The following is an 18,161-nucleotide window of genomic DNA, read 5'->3' on the forward strand; positions in this document are numbered from 1 at the left end:
ACTACATGCGAAATAAAAGCTATTAAATTCATATATCATAAAAAGTATACAACAACAGAATCATATACTTTTTATCATTATTGTTGTGTATGATAGTATAATCGTTAATTTTTTTTATAACAACTACTATAAAAAATCATATCTTTAAGATGATTTTTTATTAGTTAATATATAGTATAAAAATCTTTAGATAGTGCTCAGAAGTTAAACTTGTTAGTATCTCATTGTTGCACATACTTTATACTTTATTTTAACGAATAAAAAATGTTTACCGCTTTTAGCATTACTTGACTAGTTGGTCCATTAATATAGGATTTTCCACTCATGTAAACATGTGCCAATATAAATTTTTTTTCCTGCCACTAATATTCCAATCTTATTAGGTTAGAACTTAATCTCGCATATAATAATAATGTGATTACAAGAAGAAGATCAACTGATTTGATAAGATTTTATATATAAATGATGAAAATCATACACGAACTCTCCTCTCAATAGATAATTTATATGATGTATGAGGACATAGTATTTTATCTTTACATCAACTCATTGAATTTGTTTACAAATAATGTAATATGATATCACATTCATGCATATGTCACCGGCTCCTCCTGTTGTAGTCCTTATTCTCAGCTTCTTGTCTACTTTCCAAGGTATTCCTAACCTGATCGTATTTATAGAATCTTTCATCAGCCTTTAGTTACTGGACTGAAGCCACTTCTCTCTCTCTCCCACACCTCTCTCTAAGCTCAAATATACATATAAAATTAGAACTCTGCAACAGGCCAAAACAACCAGCTTTTGCTCCCTCACATATTACTATATAATATATAGTTTTTATGTGCTAAGCTTTGTTGAGTGAGAGGCTAGCTATTGCAAGAGTGAAAGAAAGAGGGAGAGATGGAGGAGGTCTTTGTTGTGGCAATGAAAGTGGCTTCTTCAGTTGCTGTTGTGGGGATTCTAAGCTGGATACTCTATGTGTATGGCAATATGTGGCACAAGTCTCAAAGGGTTAGAAGGAGGCTACAAATGCAAGGTATAAAAGGGCCTCCACCTTCTTTTCTACATGGGAACCTGCCTGATATGCAGAGAATTCAAGCTCAGGTTAGCATGGCCAAATCTTCATCCTCCAACCATTCTGATCAGTTTCTGGCACATGACTACACTGCAACCCTCTTCCCCTACTTTGAACACTGGAGGAAACAATATGGTACCCTTCTCTTCCTCTTCAACTTTTGGTCTCATCATCTCATTTTCTTTTAGTAATGTTTTATGAATGTAAACAAATCTGGTACTGAGGATGTTGGACAATTGCAAATCTTCTTAAAAATTTATGCATCTTTTTATCCCATTTGAACAAATTTATCTAAAAAAGAAGAAAATAAAATAAATTGAGTTTCTTTGACCAACTTTAACTAATTTCTTACCGATGGATCTCATGAATGAATTGACACGAGATTTTTCAATTTAACCAGTGTTATATAGTTTCAATCCTGAGTATATATTTGGTTTTGATTATTAAACTCAAGTCCTTCTCTTTCCACGTCCGATTCTAAATTTAAAGAGAAGTGATTATTTTCTACTTCAGCTGAAACGTGAAAAATCACGTCTTCACAGCTCTTACAAACACGCTATTAAAAAGAAGATTTTGTCATTTACAGTAACTCTACCAGCTCATCAAAAAGGATACCTGTAATGTTGAAACAGAAAAAGAAATTAAAACCAATTTATGGACTTAACTTTTACAAAAACATTTTCAACTAAATTCTTTAAAGATTGTGATTTATAAATTAATTTTAATTTACTGGTTATTTTACCTTCTTATTTTATAAGTATATACGGAAAAAAATTCATCAAACAAGTCATATTAATATTGTAAAGTATGGTGTAGAAAACTATGGGCATACCAAATAGTTTCAGGTTTTGGCAATGATGAAGTTTTAAGATAAGTTAGTTACTTTTGCCGAAAGTCTACCTAAGTGCGTATGTCCCTAACTGTGCAACTCTATTGGAGCACTAATTTTAAGAAGACTTGGTGGTGGGTATCACGTTTTTGTAGTTTTTACCATGTTTTCTTCTTCAGTTGTGAGCCCATGTCTTTGGGGCAAAAAGCCCTGTGTTTATGCATTTGGTGGTACCGAATTGATTGAGTTTTAGACATGACAGTAGTCTTTTTGAACATTCCTTGTTCGTCTTTATCGTGTGATAGTTTGCAAGTTGGAGAATTGGGATTGGGTTGGCAGAGAAAAAACAGTGATTTTTCTAAAGCAAACATGATCTTGACACTTTAAAAAGCTAATAATACATGATGGACAAAAAAAGAAGGAACAAATCCTTTGCTATCTTCTTTTTAAGTAATTAACCATTATGATTAAACTTTTTTAGATTTTCTTAATTAATCTACACAATATTTTGGAATCTTTAGTTTGAAACTGATGGTTATTTATGATTTCAATTGTTATATGCTTCCTTATTTGACCATTTGTACTTCGGAACCAAAAAAAAAAACAGGGGTTTCCACATTTGTTCCTCAATTATTATATCCTTCCACATTTTGTTACTGAAATTGGATTGAAATTAGAGAAATTAAAAATTAATAAATTTTTGGAATTGCTACTGAGAAGCTTTCTCCCCCCTCCCCCCTCCCCTCTCTCTCTTAACGTGTCCAAAATCATTATTATTCCCCTATAAAACAAAACACTTGTACAAAAACCTTTATTTCTAGGTGTACATAACAACTCTCTTGAAATTTTATTTTTAAGGTTTATATGCAATTCAATGCAAAAGGAAAAAGATAAGAAAAGGAACTAACAAATAAAATAGATGAGAAGGTTGACCAATGTGGGGTCTACTTGATACATGAGTAAGTTATCTTGTGTAGAAAGCTTGAAAATTGTTATGAGATTAAGCAGAAAATGGGCAACTTAAAAGTTGTCCAGCAAAAGTCAATCACCCTCTGTGGGTGCAGATGGTATCTTAAGTGTACGACTAAATGTTGATTTGATATACACAGCTAGTGCAAGACAGACAAATACATTTGGAGTTGTCAACTTTACAGCTGTTGTGTTTCTATTTGGGAAATCATGGGCCTATGCTTCAGGCGGGGCTGCCCTTGAACGTCGTCTAGAGCTTCCACCTCTCTGGTCCATGATCAAGAGGGGTTTAAATTTTTTTTAAAAAAAAATATATAATTGAGATTATTTTTTATATATTAATTTTAAAAATAAAATAAAACTTAAATATATTTTAAATTTCTATAAAATGAATATTTTTTATTTTTGGTCTTTATTTTTTTTTTTGTTTTTTTATCATTCTAAGTAAATATTATTTTTGATTTTTATAAAATGAATTTTGATTTTAATTCCTATAAAATCAATTTTGATTTTAATCCTTATAAAATATTTTTATTTATTTTTTATCTTCTAAAATTTAAATTTATTTTAGTCCATAATATTTATTTTTAGGTTGATAAGTAACATTTATTTTAAAAATTATAAAGACCAAAATCAAAATCCTCTCACTTTACATAAACTAAAAATATGTTTTAGCCATAAAATTGTTACTTACATATTTTTTTTAATTCTAAATATAAAATTGTGACACAATTATAAAATATTTTTTATTATTAATTTTCCAATGTATTATACTCATAAAAGAGTAAAATATGTTTTTGATCCCTATAGAATTTTTCAAGTTTGAGTTTAGTTCTTTAAAAATTTGTCCTATTTTGATTCTTCAAATTTGAAGATGCATCACTTTTGATTCTCAAAATTACTTATATAACACTTTATGATAAATTATAGCATAGAAGTAAATTGAAGAAAAAATATAGTACATATCTTTGAGATTTATTGTATAATATTATGTTATATTGTTATTTGTTTAATATAATTAAATATGTCATTTTTAAATGAATCGTGCATTTAATTTTATGTTATAAATATTTATATAATAAAATATTTATATATAAGAACTTATGCTAAAAATTTATTAGTTTGAGTAGCATTGAATCTAGTTCTCTTAGGTAAGGTATTATTATAATTAATCAAATTTTTTAATTAAGATTAGTTATTGGTAAAATCAATATATATTTTCTTACCAATATTATGATTATCAAAAAAAAAATATAAAGATACATATTTATCGTTTGGCTTAAAACTCAAAATACCTTACCTGCGGACTATATAACAACCTAAAGATTTATTCTACTCATTATCTTATTAATTGTTTTAAAATATTACTAATCAACACCCTTAATTAAAGAATTACTAATTGAGATTTTGTGAAATTACACACGCTCTTTATTATTATTATTTTTTAATACAGCTGCTTCTTTTATAAGAGGTGACTTTATAATGACTTTCACTTGATAAAAAAAGTTAATGTAATAATTAAGAATTATCGGTGTAATGTTACTTCTGTTACTATACCCGTTATTTTATCTCATGTTTTTCTATTTTACTTTCTTTATTAAAAAATTAATTATACAAACATATGCACATACAATTTTTCATAAGTTAATAACTACCAATTGAGTTATCTAATATTGGATAACTGGACTAACATCAAGTCTATCTATATCATTGTTAAATGATCAAAATTTCTACTAGGCGACATGAATTTATGTTGTGCTAACTATAATGTGATCTTGTCTTGCAGGTCTACTGTACACTTACTCCACAGGGATGAAGCAACACCTATATGTGAACCAACCGGATCTAGTGAGAGAAATGAATCAATGTATCACTTTGGATTTGGGTAAGCCTACTTACATAACCAACAAACTTGCACCAATGCTTGGCAATGGCATTTTGAGAGCCAACGGCCAAAGTTGGGCACAACAAAGGAAACTTGTTGCAGCTGAGTTCTTCATGGACAAAGTTAAGGTATACATAAGTTTGTAACTACCCCAATCCCTTGCCTATTTACTACTTTTATTTTGTTTCATTTTTTTATTATTATTTTCAGTTAAATTAAAGATAGAATAAATGTCCAAATGGGTTCTTATAAAAATCACTGAGATATTAATTCCTATAAAAAAAAGTGTTGTTTAATTATTATAATGTGAGACACTTTAGTTTTCTTACTTGAATTAATATTTTTAGGGATTAATTTAGGTCACTAATTAATGATTTTTGTGAAGAATTAAATTGATAGATAAATCACTTTTATGATTGAAAATAATTGGATCAAAGTATCCAGGTTTGTAATTTGGAGGGACTAAATGAATACCCTTATTTTTTACTCTTAAAAACAAAGTGTGTCATGCATTTCTTTTAAATATTTTTTTTTAAACATATTATGAGTCCGAAATATCTACGAGTTTTATATTATTGACTGATTTTTATAGAGAAATTTAAATAATTATCTTTAGTGGCTCATTTTCTCTTTTACACACATATATATATTAAAACTTTTTTTTTAAAATTTTGTTCATATCAATAATACGTTATCTTTTTTTAAAACAGTTTGAACCTTTACTCTAAAGGATATTTTAACATTTGAAGTAATTAGCGTTAAAAGTATGTTATTTGTACGTCTTTGATGTAATCTTTATATTATCTTAACACTTTAAAATATGATTCATTTCCTTCAGATGAAAAAAATGATTCATTTCCAATATACATGGAAATCCTACATTTATACAGAGATTCTACATATTGGGTCAATGTAATTTAGCTTTACCATTAATTATTTAATTTTAAACTCTTAACCGTCTTTTTTTTGGTCCATTTTTTCACTTAAGCAAAATGGATCCAAGTTGTCCGTATAATTTTGCATTAATCAAATGAGAGAGGAGATTCAGAGAAAGTATTTATAAGTTCATAAAGTACATCAGAAGATTAAAGTAACTATGAACACCTTAAAATAGCAATTTAGTCATTGTCTAGGATATGTATATGTATTTGTACAAGATGTTTATAGGAAAAACATTTTTTATATAATAAAGATAATAAAATTAAAAATTAAGAACATGTGTATATTATATAATATTTTACCATTAGACTAATTTCGGTGGTTCACATTTTAAGAATTAGGAACGACAAATTTTTCATGTATGTGAATGATGATTCATAGGAATCATAATTCTTAAAAATGATAAAAATCTATTTGATTGATCACAAATATTTATGAAAATGTTTATAAATGTTACTACCTGAGAATTAAGGATGTTTACTATATTAAATAAACAAATAAAAGAACATGACGATTTCCTCACATTAAAACTTTATTTTCATTTTCCACTTCATCATGAGAAACCTATACAAAAACAATTATTGAGAAATATTGTTTCTTAGGAATGTTATTTTTTTAAATAACAAATCAAATATGAACATTCTTCATGTTAGATTCTTGAGAGTAAAATTTTTTCGTATACCAAATGTTTCCTAATACTTCTTATTATATTTTATAATTATTTATTTATTTATTTTTGTTATCAATGTAATAAATAGAAATACCACAATAATTACACGAATTAATTATTTTACTATATTTATTATAATTTGATTATATTTTTTTAAATATAATTTCTTTCTTTTAATTAATTTTTTTAATGTTACATGAATTTTATGCATTGTGTTATATTAATTTTTAACGTATAGTTGTTTATAAAATTTGGTGTACATAGCCGATATCAATATATTGATGTGTGATTTCTATGTTTACTTTCTAAAGTACACTTTTCAAGTTAACACTAGTCTAAACGATAAATATTTGCGAGCCATGCCTTTTAAGACAACAATTGTTTTGTTTTCTTTTTTCATGCAGTCCTTCTTCCACTAATTTTGCTTTGTGACATGAGATATATCTAGAAGAATATAGTAATGCAACACTTCACAATTATATGTGTGTTGTGTAGTAACTTCCATTCATATGCAGTAGCCCCACATAAAAGATTATCCATCATCTTGCATGAATCATGATTCAGAAAGATGGGTGTGCTAGTACTGCTGGTAGCAAGTGTACCTGCCCTATCGAGAAGATGAAATTAACTTATATTTCAATTATTTAGAGGGAAGTTAAAAGTGAATTATAAGATGGATAGAGATGTCCCTTCCACCCTGTTTGCTTTATAGGAAATTACCCCACCATATGAAGCTTTACTGGCCGAATAATATGTCAACAGAAAATCTATTTTTTAGTCACTAAAAATATTATAACAACGATAATAAAGATTGAGTATAAGTTTTCATTATTTATTCCAACTTCATCACTACATGGATAAGGTATTATCGAAAATCTAGGCTTTGAATAACATATGTGCATGATTAAATAAATGATCCATGAAGAAAATATGGTAGGACAGTGAATTTGAAGTGAAATTGATGACTGTGGCAGGGTATGGTGGACCTAATGATTGAGTCAGCTCAGCCACTACTAGTAAAATGGGAGCAACTTATTGAGAGTCAAGGAAGTGGCACAGCTGAAGTTAAAGTGGATGTGGATTTGAGGGGCTTCTCAGCTGATGTTATTTCAAGGGTTTGCTTTGGCCATTCTTATTCCAAAGGAAAGGAAGTCTTCTCAAAGCTTAGAAGCATACAGAAGGCCATGTCTAAACAAGGTGGCTTCCTTTTTGGCCTCAGCAGTTTCCGGTATGCCAATTCTCTGTTATTCTAAAATGTGTTTTACCTAACTCACCTCAAAATTCATTTTAGTTCTCAAAATTCATTTTAGTTCTAATAATTAAAAATAGTAATTTTGAATCTTGCATGTCTAATATGACAAAATTTATATACAGTACAATATGTATAATTGTAATTCTTCTCTAATCAAAATTAAAGTTTTATTTTAATGAGTTAATGTATATTACTCATATTTATATTAGATATAAATATATATTATTAAGATAAAATTATAATCCTGATAAAAGAGAAACATCAATCGTACTTATAATATTATACCTAAGTTTTATCCTTAAAAAATATAGTGAATATGATCTCTTGAAGTCAAAATGAAATAAAGTCATATAGCAAATCCAACCCCCTTCAAAAATACTAGAACTATCAAAACCACTATTTTTAAAATATAATAACTAAAATTAAGTTTGACCAAAAATTTGACAAAGCTAAAACTCATTTTACCTATTTAAAATTCTGCTATCTTATGGTACAACTCTTACATCCATATACGTGCATTTGCATAATTGTATGTGTGGCTCCTGAATTCAAGAGTGACACTTGAATTATACCAAAAAGCGTCATATAATGTGTGATACAAAAGTTAAATTTCTTGTAACCTCGACCGTTATTATTTTAAAAGCTCTTATAAGAATAACTGTCTTTAAAACCTTATACATTGCACATCAGAAAGTAACTAAGAATCTTGTGTTTAACTGTAGCCTAAAACTTATTGATTATTAATTAATGGCAGCGACAAACTGAATTTCTTGTCAAAGAAGCAAAACGAAATTGCAAATTTGGAGAGAGAGATAGAGTCACTGATCTGGGAGTTAGTGGAGGAACGGAAGCGTGAATGCTCAGAGACATCTTCATCAGATAAGGATTTGATGCAGTTGCTATTGGAAGCAGCCATAACTGATCAAAGTCTGGGGAAGGACTTTTCCAAGCGATTCATTGTTGATAACTGCAAAAACATTTACTTTGCTGGCCATGAAACCACTGCTGTTGCAGCCTCTTGGTGTCTAATGCTTCTTGCTTTGCACCCAGAATGGCAAACTCGTATAAGGAATGAGGTGGCTCAACTTTGCCCCAATGGCATACCAGATGCAGATTCTCTCCCTTTATTGAAAACGGTACACATGAAGTTTGATTATTAGAATGCAAATAATTAGTCTTGCATGTTATTATCATATGAAAGTTACTAGTCCTACGACTAGAACAAAATTACTTTCAGTGGAGGATACATGTGGTGTCTGTCAAAATTATCTTATGAAAATGTTCTCTCCATTGATACACACTTATAATACTCTACAAGGGGATTGGGGTTTTTCATATACAAAGTCATGTGAGAGTTTCATCTCCGGTTAGTGTGTGGAAAAATATCTATCTAAGAGAATTGGAGAACTTACATTAACTAATGATATGGCAAAAAATAATGAATATAGGTGAGAAACAATTCTCACTCTATAAGTTTAATTTAATTTTGTAAAGTTAAGTTAGGTCGATAATTCTTATTCTTTAGATAGTATTATCCCTTATCGCAATAATAATTGTTGGGCATATATTTTGTTCTACATAATTCACACTTTAGATATCTAATCTTTGGTGTGAGGAAATGTGTTAGAAATTCTATATCAATTAGTGATATAACAAAAAATAATGTATATAAGTAAAAATAATTCTCCTTATAAATCAATTTTATAAGATTAAGATAGATTTATAATTTATATTCTTTACCTTAAATGGAGTTTTGTACCTAGGGATCAGTCTCTAGCTCTCAACCAGATGATTCTTGAACATTAAGATCGTCTTTGTTGGTATTCTTTTTTATCTAATGAAAATTAAGCTGCTTGGTTTCACTTCTTTTGACAATTTATAAACCATTTTCATTCTGCTTGGATTACTGTTCATAGGTGACTATGGTGATTAAAGAAGTGCTACGTTTATACCCACCAGCAGCCTTTGTGTCAAGGGAGGCATATGAAGATATCCAAATAGGAAGCCTCAATGTTCCTAAAGGCGTGTGTCTATGGACCTTGATCCCAACACTGCACAGAGACCCTGAAATTTGGGGACCAGATGCAAATGAGTTTAAACCAGAAAGGTTCAGTGAGGGTGTCTCTAAGGCTTGCAAGTTTCCTCATGCTTATGTGCCATTTGGATTAGGTACTCGCTTATGCTTGGGAAAGAACTTTGCAATGGTTCAGTTGAAGGTTGTGCTAGCCCTTATCATCACCAAGTTTAGCTTCTCTCTGTCTCCTAGCTATAGTCACTCTCCGGCATATAGAATGATCGTAGAGCCAGGACATGGTGTATATATTCTCATTCAGAAGATTTGAATGACTCGTAGCTGATGACACGAATAACTCAGCTATAACATGCAAGCATTTAGTTTGTCTTTGATGTGTGTATGTGTACTTTAGAAATGAAACTATTATTGCCTTAGGTTATTGAAGAGTTTCTTCTTCACTTCTTCGATTCTTTTCTTTTAGACGTGTATATATATTTATATTATAGGTTAGTATGACTGGTCAAACTTTGGTTTAAAGACTAAAATTGAATTTTGAAAAGTTCAGGAACTAACAGCTTAGTTAATTCAACTTTCATATTCTATTAGGCTACTATTCTAAAAACTGTCAACAAGCATGCACAAGATTTCTTGATTAACAAGATTTCATGAAAAGACATAAATACTCTTTAATTGTGTAAATGAGATTATTATCTAACAATAATTTTCAGTTATGTTTTTGATTGAAATATATAATGAAAGTTGTTCTTACCGGAATTTGGCCGTAGGGATGGTCTGCCCAGTAAGATCAGTGAGCCTCTTTTGCTTGATGTGTTGGTGCTCCAAGATGGGGGAGGTACCTGCAAAAGAGACTCCGATGCCAAAGTTAGGGTTTGTATGAGTATGAGTCTCGTATATATAATGCACATAACTTTGTGTGAATTAGGGTTGTCTTGGGCCTGAGATAAAATATGATATGATACGATATCATATAATATGATATGATCACGTTGTGACATAATATGGTATAATTGGAGAACGGTTTTGGCCTGGGACGAGATCTCCGGGCTCGGGCGTGGTCTGTCCAGATTCCGGGCTGACGTTGTTCAACGCGTGCCCGGGATGACCCTTATAATGTCAACCCGGGCTGAGAGCCCAGGTGCGAAATGCGGTCAGTACACTAGCCCCCAGAGCTCCGAAGGCCGTAGGCCGAGGAGTTAAGGTCGGGCTCGTGAGAGGAGAGGTGGCTTTGCGCGTACGCTAGCTGGAGGCTCGCCACGTGTCGCGATTGTTCATGCTCTGGAGACGTTTGATTGACGTATTGGGGGCAGTGACGGTTTTTTAATGATGGTTTGGTAATAAGTGTGTCGTCGGGTGTGCCTTTCAACTGACACGTGTCGCGTCGGTTTTGAATTTCGGGGAGAGTTTTAGCCTTTCTCTCTTCTCGCGCCTCTTCCCTGTCTTTCTTCTGACTTCTCGAGTACGAGAGCTTTTCTTGGTTCCCTTTACCTCCTTTCTCTTTTGCGCTTCCGTCGCCGTCGTCGTTTCCGGTAGTCCCTTCTTTGTTAGGGTTGTTTTCTGAGGAGGAGCACCAGGTACTTCCTTTTTATTTGCTTCTTCTCTTTTTTCATGGCCGGTGGAAGTGGTGCCGGATCCTCTGCGTCTGCCAGGGGCAAGGCGCGTGGCAAGGTGGTGGCCGTCGGAAGGGTCACTGTTGAGAAGAAAGATTCGCCGCCACCTAGGGGCCCAGAGCCGGGCGTTCCTGGTTATGACTGGGTCAAACGTGAGGTGGCCGAGGCTCAGAGCATTTTTCGCTCTTTCCTCGAAGTGAATGCGTTTCGGAGAGCGCATAGGGTTTGCGATTCCTCCATTTCCCACATGATTCGGCTTGAGCCCTGTCAGGCTGATGAGGGCGTGTATATGGGGAGGTCTACTGATCCCCCTCATTTCTATGTATATCAATGCTTTTATAGGGATTTGGGTGTCTGTCTTCCTTTTACCCAGTTTGAGTGCGATTTTTTGAATTTCATCAACGCGGCTCCTTGCCAGTTGCATCCCAATAGTTGGGGTTTCTTGAGGGCTTTTCAGGTCCTGTGTACAGTTCTAGGTATAGAGGTATCTCTTCGCGTCTTTCTTCATTTTTATCAGTTGAAGATGGGCGTTCCGCCTTATGGCATTTTGTCCCTGAGCGGGAGTAGGGATGGGGGCTTGTTTACTCCCTACTCCCAATCGTATAAAAATTTCAAGCAGGAGTTTTTCCGGGTCGCCCTTGTGGGTGTTGACCCTTTGGAAGACGAGGTGTTCTACTTCGGCGGTTTGCCGAGGTTTCCATTCTATTGGTGTCCCAAGCCGTCCAGGTTTCACGGTTTGGGGGATCTGAAGGTGACGGCCGCGGAGACGGCCGCCATCAAGAATCTTGCCGCGCTCCCTCGTCCGTTGGATTGCAAGCTCGTCTTGTCGCTTGCGAATTCGCCTTTCAGGGAGAGGGGCCTAGAGAGTGAGTATTATTTGCTCTGGTAGGTTTTTAGGACTTGTGTGGTTGCCGGTTATTGATGTGTTTCTGTTTCTTTTCTGCAGGCATTATGGGCAGAAACTTGTGGCGTCAGCTTAAACACCGCTACAATGTTTCGAGCTCGAGGTTCCCGAGCCTCTAGAGGAGGATGCTGTCTCCCTAAAGACCCACCGGAAGAGGAAGAGGGGGAAGGAGGAGGTCGGGGGGACCTCCGCTTCTCACGATGTCGAGGAGGCGACCTCCCGGGTTGTGGACGCTGTGGATCTCACCGACAGCCCTCCGGCCAAGGAGGCCTCGCCAGTGGCTACGGCGGAGGTGGTGCAGGGTGTCGGGCTTACTGCACCGGACGCTGAGGTGAGTAGCTTATCATATGCACACGTTTTCCGTGTTAGTTCCCCGTCTTTGTTTTTTGAGGCGTTATGGATCCCTTTGCAGGGCGAGGTTGGCGTTGCTGAGGTGGAGGTCTGCGTTTCCGAGTCCGAGTTGCCAAGGTGGTAAGTATTGTCCTCTCGGACTTTTCACTTTGGCTTTTTGCTGTGTTGCCTGGCCGTTTGATCTGGGTGATTTTTTGTAGGCGGGAAGTGCCTCTGGGCCTGAGCTGCAGGCGGGGAAAGCTGCTGAGCCTGAGGTGCAGGCGGAAAATGCCGCTGATCCTGAGGTGCAGGCTTCAGGGCTGGCCGCCCAGGCTGCTGGGGTGAGTCTGGTTTTTTGTTTTGTTTTGTTTTGTTTTTGTGGCTTTCTCGCATGTCTCCTTATTTATTTGTGATGCGGGACTGGTGTTTGCAGGCGGGCTCATCGAAGGGGCCTTCCCGGACCCAATATCTGTCCCATCGCTTTGGGAATGGGATAGATACGGTGCGGCTGGATCACGTGAGCGCGTCCGCCGGTATGGATTCATTATGGAGCGCGGGGGTGACCGCGGAGAGGTTCTTTCCTCAGGGTTCGTTGAGCTCCGAGGACCAGGGATTGATTGACAGGATCGGTCCCGAGGACAGTTTTGATGCTGCCCAGGTCATGCTGCAGAGGGTGATAGGCATAATGAGTCACTGGAAATCCAAGTGGGGCCAGCAGCGAGAAGACTTGGCCAAGCAGCAGCAGGAGCTGGCTAAGCGGGAGCAGGAGCTGGCCAAGCAAGAGCAGGAGCTGGCTAAGGTGAAGGGCCGACTTCAGCCATGGAAGGAGGCGAACAAGATCCTGAGGGAGGATAACAAGACTCTCACCGCGGCTCTTGATGAGGCGAAGCGGCGGGAGGCTGAGCTCCGGACCGCGCGTAGCGACCTTGCGCGGGTGCAGAAATCTCTTGAGATTGCATTGCGGTCCAATGAGGCTTATGCTTCTCTAGTGGGGGAGCTGCAGGGGCTCGTCGCTTTTTCTCGGGCGCGGGCCCGTTCTTTGGAGGACGAGGTGACGTCCTCCCGTGACCAGGTGCGGGTCTTAGAGGATGTTGTGGCCTCTCTAAAGGGGGATTTGGCAGCGGCGGCTGAGGAGCGTCTCCGTAGTGAGGCCATTTTGGGTGGTCGAGAGGATGAGATTGCTGCGCTGAGAGTAGAGCTCGTGGAGCTGGCAGCAGGGAAAGCGACCGTGGAAGGACGGCTCGTCGAGATGGAGCGCTCCGTCGTGGCAGAGCATAAGAGGGGCTTTCAGAAGGCTGCCCGTCAGACACGACTTCTTGCTCCCGGGTTCGACTTCTCCTCGATGCATGTGGAGAAGGTGGTCCGTCGTGGGAGGATTGTTTCGGAGGACGATGTTAACGACAGTTCCAGTGAAAATGCCTCCGCTTAGGTTTTCTTTGTAATTTTGGTTTCCTTTCTCTTTGGCGTGAATTGATGTACTGAATCTTGTGAACTTTGCTTGTATACATGTATGCATGTTGCTCTATTTTGTTCGTTTTGGGTTTAATTTTGGCTATTCGCGCTGTTTGAAGCGCATGTTTGGCGTCTGTTATATGCTTTTGTATCGGGTGATACCTCTTATCTTGCGCTAGTGACGTCGAGGTTCGAGGTCGGCCTTAGTTGCTTGCTCAGTAGGTTTTTCGTGGAAGTTCGGACTCGGCCGTAGATGAATGTGTTAAGATTCGTATTCGATCTCAAATTGTGACTTTGTAATTGTTGTGAGAGTTTATAAATGACCCTAGGCTGGAGTCAAGGTCAGAATTCAATCCTAAGTTGGTCGTGCCGGGGTTCGAATTCGACCCCGGTATCGAGAGTGGGGTGTGCTTTGCCAGGGTTCAAAGTTGTCCTCAGGTTAGTGGTTTGGTATCGACCTTTAAGGGAGAATTCGTGTGTGTGTTGAGATTCGTATTCGACCTCGGATTTTGAATTAGGCGACTTGGTTAGGTTCGGACTCGACCTTTAAGGGGGAGCATCGAGGCTCATACTCGACCTTGTATGCTAAACGAGGTTCGGGCGTGACTTCAAACTTCTGTTTGGGTGAGTGTCTCTGTAGAGGCTTGATGACCTTGATTTATTAGCGTCGAGGTATTGCGCCGACCTCAGGCCGGAGTGTAGTAGGTTGGATAAGTGGTCCATGTCTGCCCTTAAGTTTAGGGTCATGCATGTTTTGTCATGGAACGAACTCGATTTCGGGTATGTGGTCGGGACTCGACCTCCGAATGAGTTACTAGGGTTCGACCTTGACTTTTGACAAGAGCGTCGAGGTTTGCACTTGACTTCGTAAATTGCAAGCGGGTTCCATTAAGGTTTGGATTCGACCTTTGAAGAAAGCGTCGGGGTTCGTACTCGACCTCGGATTTGACGTTTGATTAAGGTTCGAACTAGACCTCGGATTTTTGCGAATGCATGGGTTAAGGTTCGTGTTTGGCCTTTAACGAGAGTGCTGGGGTTCGTTCTCGACCTCGGGTTTGCCTTTTTAAGGTTCGAACTGGACCTTTATCAAGGATATCGGGGTTCGTGCTCGACCTCGGGTTTGCATTTTTAAGGTTCGAACTCGACCTTCTATCAAGGATACCGGGGTTCGTGCTCGACCTCGGGTTTGCATTTTTAAGGTTCAAACTAGACCTTTTATCAAGGATACCGGGGTTCGTGCTCGACCTCGGGTTTGCATTTTTAAGGTTCGAACTCGACCTTTATCAAGGATACCGGGGTTCGTGCTCGACCTCGGGTTTGCATTTTTAAGGTTCGAACTCGACCTTTATCAAGGATACCGGGGTTCGTGCTTGACCTCGGGTTTGCATTTTTAAGGTTCGAACTCGACCTTCTATCAAGGATACCAGGGTTCGTGCTCGACCTCGGGTTTGCATTTTTAAGGTTCGAACTGGACCTTTTATCAAGGATACCGGGGTTCGTGCTCGACCTCGGGTTTGCATTTTTAAGGTTCGAACTCGACCTTTATCAAGGATACCGGGGTTCGTACTCGACCTCGGGTTTGCATTTTTAAGGTTCGAACTCGACCTTTATCAAGGATACCGGGGTTCGTGCTCGACCTCGGGTTTGCATTTTTAAGGTTCGAACTCGACCTTTATCAAGGATACCGGGGGTTCTATTTTCGTGTTTACAGTAATTGATGCGGTAATATTTAAGGAAATGCAATGAGTGAGCGAAAAGGAGAATATTATTAGATAATCCTGCCGTGCCTCGTTAAAAACCCTCTCCGTTTAGGACGGAGGCGGGAAAAGAGTGCGCGATTTCGCTTTTACAAATGTGAAATTAGAGTTTAGGGGCATGTTGTGGGGGGACTCTTCTTGCCCTCCTTGCTGGACGCGGAGATCCTCAGGCTTTCGGCGTAGCATTGCCGAGCTGTCTTCTGGTTTACTCTGACGGAGATAATTTTTTCGTCCTTTCCTGGGAACTTCATGGTGAGGTGCGGGGTGGACACCATCGCACCGAGATGATTTAAGGTCGGCCTCCCTATTATGATGTTATAGGAGGTGTTGGCCTCCACGAGGAGGTATCGGACCGTGATTCTTCTGGCGTCCGGGGGTGTGCCAAAGGTTGTGAGCAGGTCCACGTATCCGCGGGTGTGGACCCGTTCACCGGCGAAGCCAACTAGGGGCTCTATATGCGGCTGGATGAGAGAGTGAGGGACGTCGAGCTTGAGGAAAGTTGGCCAATACAGGACGTCTGCCGAGCTCCCCTGATCGATGAGTGTCTTTTGGACTTCCCAGTTTGCAATTTCTACCCCGATGACCATGGGGTCATCCTGATTGGGGCTGATCCCTGCGTAGTCCTCGTCGGAGAAAGAGATTGGTGGTGAGCTCTTGTAGGGGATCGAGGCAGTGGAATGGGCGCAGTTGATACTGCGGAGGTGTCTTTTTCGGGCTGAGCTACTAGCACCTCCTCCGGCGAAGCCACCTGCAATTGTGTTGATTATTCCCCGCAGGGGGGCTGGTTCGGTCTCCTGGCTTATTTCAGCCTGTACTGCGCCATTGGCGTTTTGCTGAGGTCCTGTGGGTAGGTCCCCCCGAGCTCCTGATCCGCGGCCTCTCCCGCGTCCCCAGCCTCCGGAGCCACCTCGGGAGCCTGGCTGTCGCTGAATGTAGTGGCCGAGGTGACCTGCCTGGATGAGTTCCTCGATGCGGTCCTGGAGTGTGCGGCACTCGTCTGTGGTATGGCCATAGTTTCTGTGATACCGACAGTGTTTGGACTTGTCAGCACTGTTTGGTGTGTGGTCGGGTGGTGGGAGGTCTAGCAGGTTGCTGTTACTGGCTTCCTCCAAAATGTGGACTCTTGGGGCGTTCAAAGGGGTGTAGAAGTCGTACCTCCCGGCTCTGTTTGTCCTGGCTGACTTCTTGAATTGGCTGTCGTTGTTGACTTTAACCTTGTCTTTGTGGCCCTGTTCTGGTTTAGCGGGGCCCTTTCCGCGAACCTGGTCGCGGAAGGCCGCGTGCTCTTCCATTTGAATGTAGCCGGCGGCGCGGGCGCGCAGTTCGTCCATATCGCGAGGGGCGTCGCGACATAGGCTGTCGACGAACGATCCGGGTTTCAGTGCCATGAGCATGGCGTGTAGGGCGACTTCCGGGTTTAGATTTCGGATCCGGACTGATATGTTAGAGAAGCGCTCCATGAAGGCCCGTAGGGGCTCGTCGTCATTCTGTCTGAGGTTGGCCAAGGCGGCCGAGGTTGTGTGGTGAGGTCGGCTGGTGGCGTACTGTGCCGTGAACCGCCGCACCAAGGTGGCAAAACTGTCAATGGACACTGCCGGCAGTTGGGTGTACCAATGGAGCGCGGGTCCTTTAAGCGAGGTCGGGAAGACCCTGCACAGTATAGCGTCATTGTTAGTGTAAAGGTTTACCTGAGTCGTGTACGCGTCGACGTGCTCATCGGGGTCCGTAGTGCCGTCGTAGCGGTCGAGGTGGAGGGGCTTCCACCCGCGGGGTAACGAAGTCTCCATGATGCCGTTCACAAAGGGATGATGGCAGAAAGGCTCTTGGCCCTCGGAGACATGAGTGGGGGCCTTGCTGGTGCCCTGCCCTGATCTGTGTGTTGATGCATGAGACCGGTGCGTGGCGGGCTGTGAATGTGGTGCCTTGGTGGTTGCTTGGGAATGGGGGGCTGAATGCGCCTCCTCCTCATGATCACCGCTGTCGTGCGGTGGCTGGCCGGGGCGATGCCGAGGGAGCTGGGCGCGGATGCGCTCGTTCGCTAGGTCTGCTTCGTTAGCGGTGCGCATCGCCGCGAGGTCATTCTCATGCTGGGCACGCATATTCTGGAGGTCGGCGTCGTGCTGTCGCCGCATCTGCTCGACTTGTTCGACCAAACGCCTTAGGGTCGCGGTATCGCTGTCCATGGTAGTTGAGTTGCTTGTGTTATCTGTTGCTCGTCTAATATGGCTTCTGGTAGAAACCATGCAGGTGGCCGATGAGAGCTTGGTCTGATCGGCCCCACGGTAGGCGCCAAATGTTCTTACCAGAATTTGGCCGTAGGGATGGTCTACCCAGTAAGATCAGTGAGCCTCCTTTGCTTGATGTGTTGGTGCTCCAAGATGGGGGAGGTACCTGCAAAAGAGACTCCGATGCCAAAGTTAGGGTTTGTATGAGTATGAGTCTCGTATATATAATGCA

General features: G+C 39.5%; 2 protein-coding genes across 2 annotated transcripts; one reads left to right on the forward strand and one right to left on the reverse strand.

Annotated features, from left to right (window-relative positions):
• Positions 1-552: 552 nt before the first annotated feature.
• On the forward strand, positions 553-10,091 carry LOC109810072 (cytochrome P450 714A1). Its single transcript, XM_020373449.3, has 5 exons — positions 553-1,210; positions 4,660-4,886; positions 7,342-7,595; positions 8,374-8,755; positions 9,536-10,091. Exons 1-5 carry the CDS (start codon positions 901-903, stop codon positions 9,959-9,961), a joined length of 1,599 nt encoding a protein of 532 aa, XP_020229038.1. The 5' UTR covers positions 553-900; the 3' UTR covers positions 9,962-10,091.
• A 5,723-nt stretch (positions 10,092-15,814) lies between these two features.
• Positions 15,815-17,947, reverse strand: LOC145959065 (uncharacterized). The gene has a single exon (XM_083077065.1). It carries the CDS (start codon positions 17,945-17,947, stop codon positions 15,815-15,817), a length of 2,133 nt encoding a protein of 710 aa, XP_082933191.1.
• Between the last annotated feature and the right edge of the window lie 214 nt (positions 17,948-18,161).

The sequence above is a fragment of the Cajanus cajan genome, chromosome 6, assembly GCF_000230855.2.
Source record: "Cajanus cajan strain Asha chromosome 6, NIPB_CcT2T_4, whole genome shotgun sequence".
Lineage (NCBI taxonomy): Eukaryota > Viridiplantae > Streptophyta > Magnoliopsida > Fabales > Fabaceae > Cajanus > Cajanus cajan.

Excerpts from the sequence above, each read along its gene's own strand:
- LOC109810072 (XM_020373449.3), top strand. The coding sequence starts at position 901 with ATGGAGGAGGTCTTTGTTGTGGCAATGAAAGTGGCTTCTTCAGTTGCT. Across the intron at positions 1,211-4,659 it reads ACACTGGAGGAAACAATATG|GTCTACTGTACACTTACTCC; the intron begins GTACCCTTCTCT and ends CTTGTCTTGCAG. Across the intron at positions 8,756-9,535 it reads CTCTCCCTTTATTGAAAACG|GTGACTATGGTGATTAAAGA; the intron begins GTACACATGAAG and ends TACTGTTCATAG.
- LOC145959065 (XM_083077065.1), bottom strand. The coding sequence starts at position 17,947 with ATGGTTTCTACCAGAAGCCATATTAGACGAGCAACAGATAACACAAGC.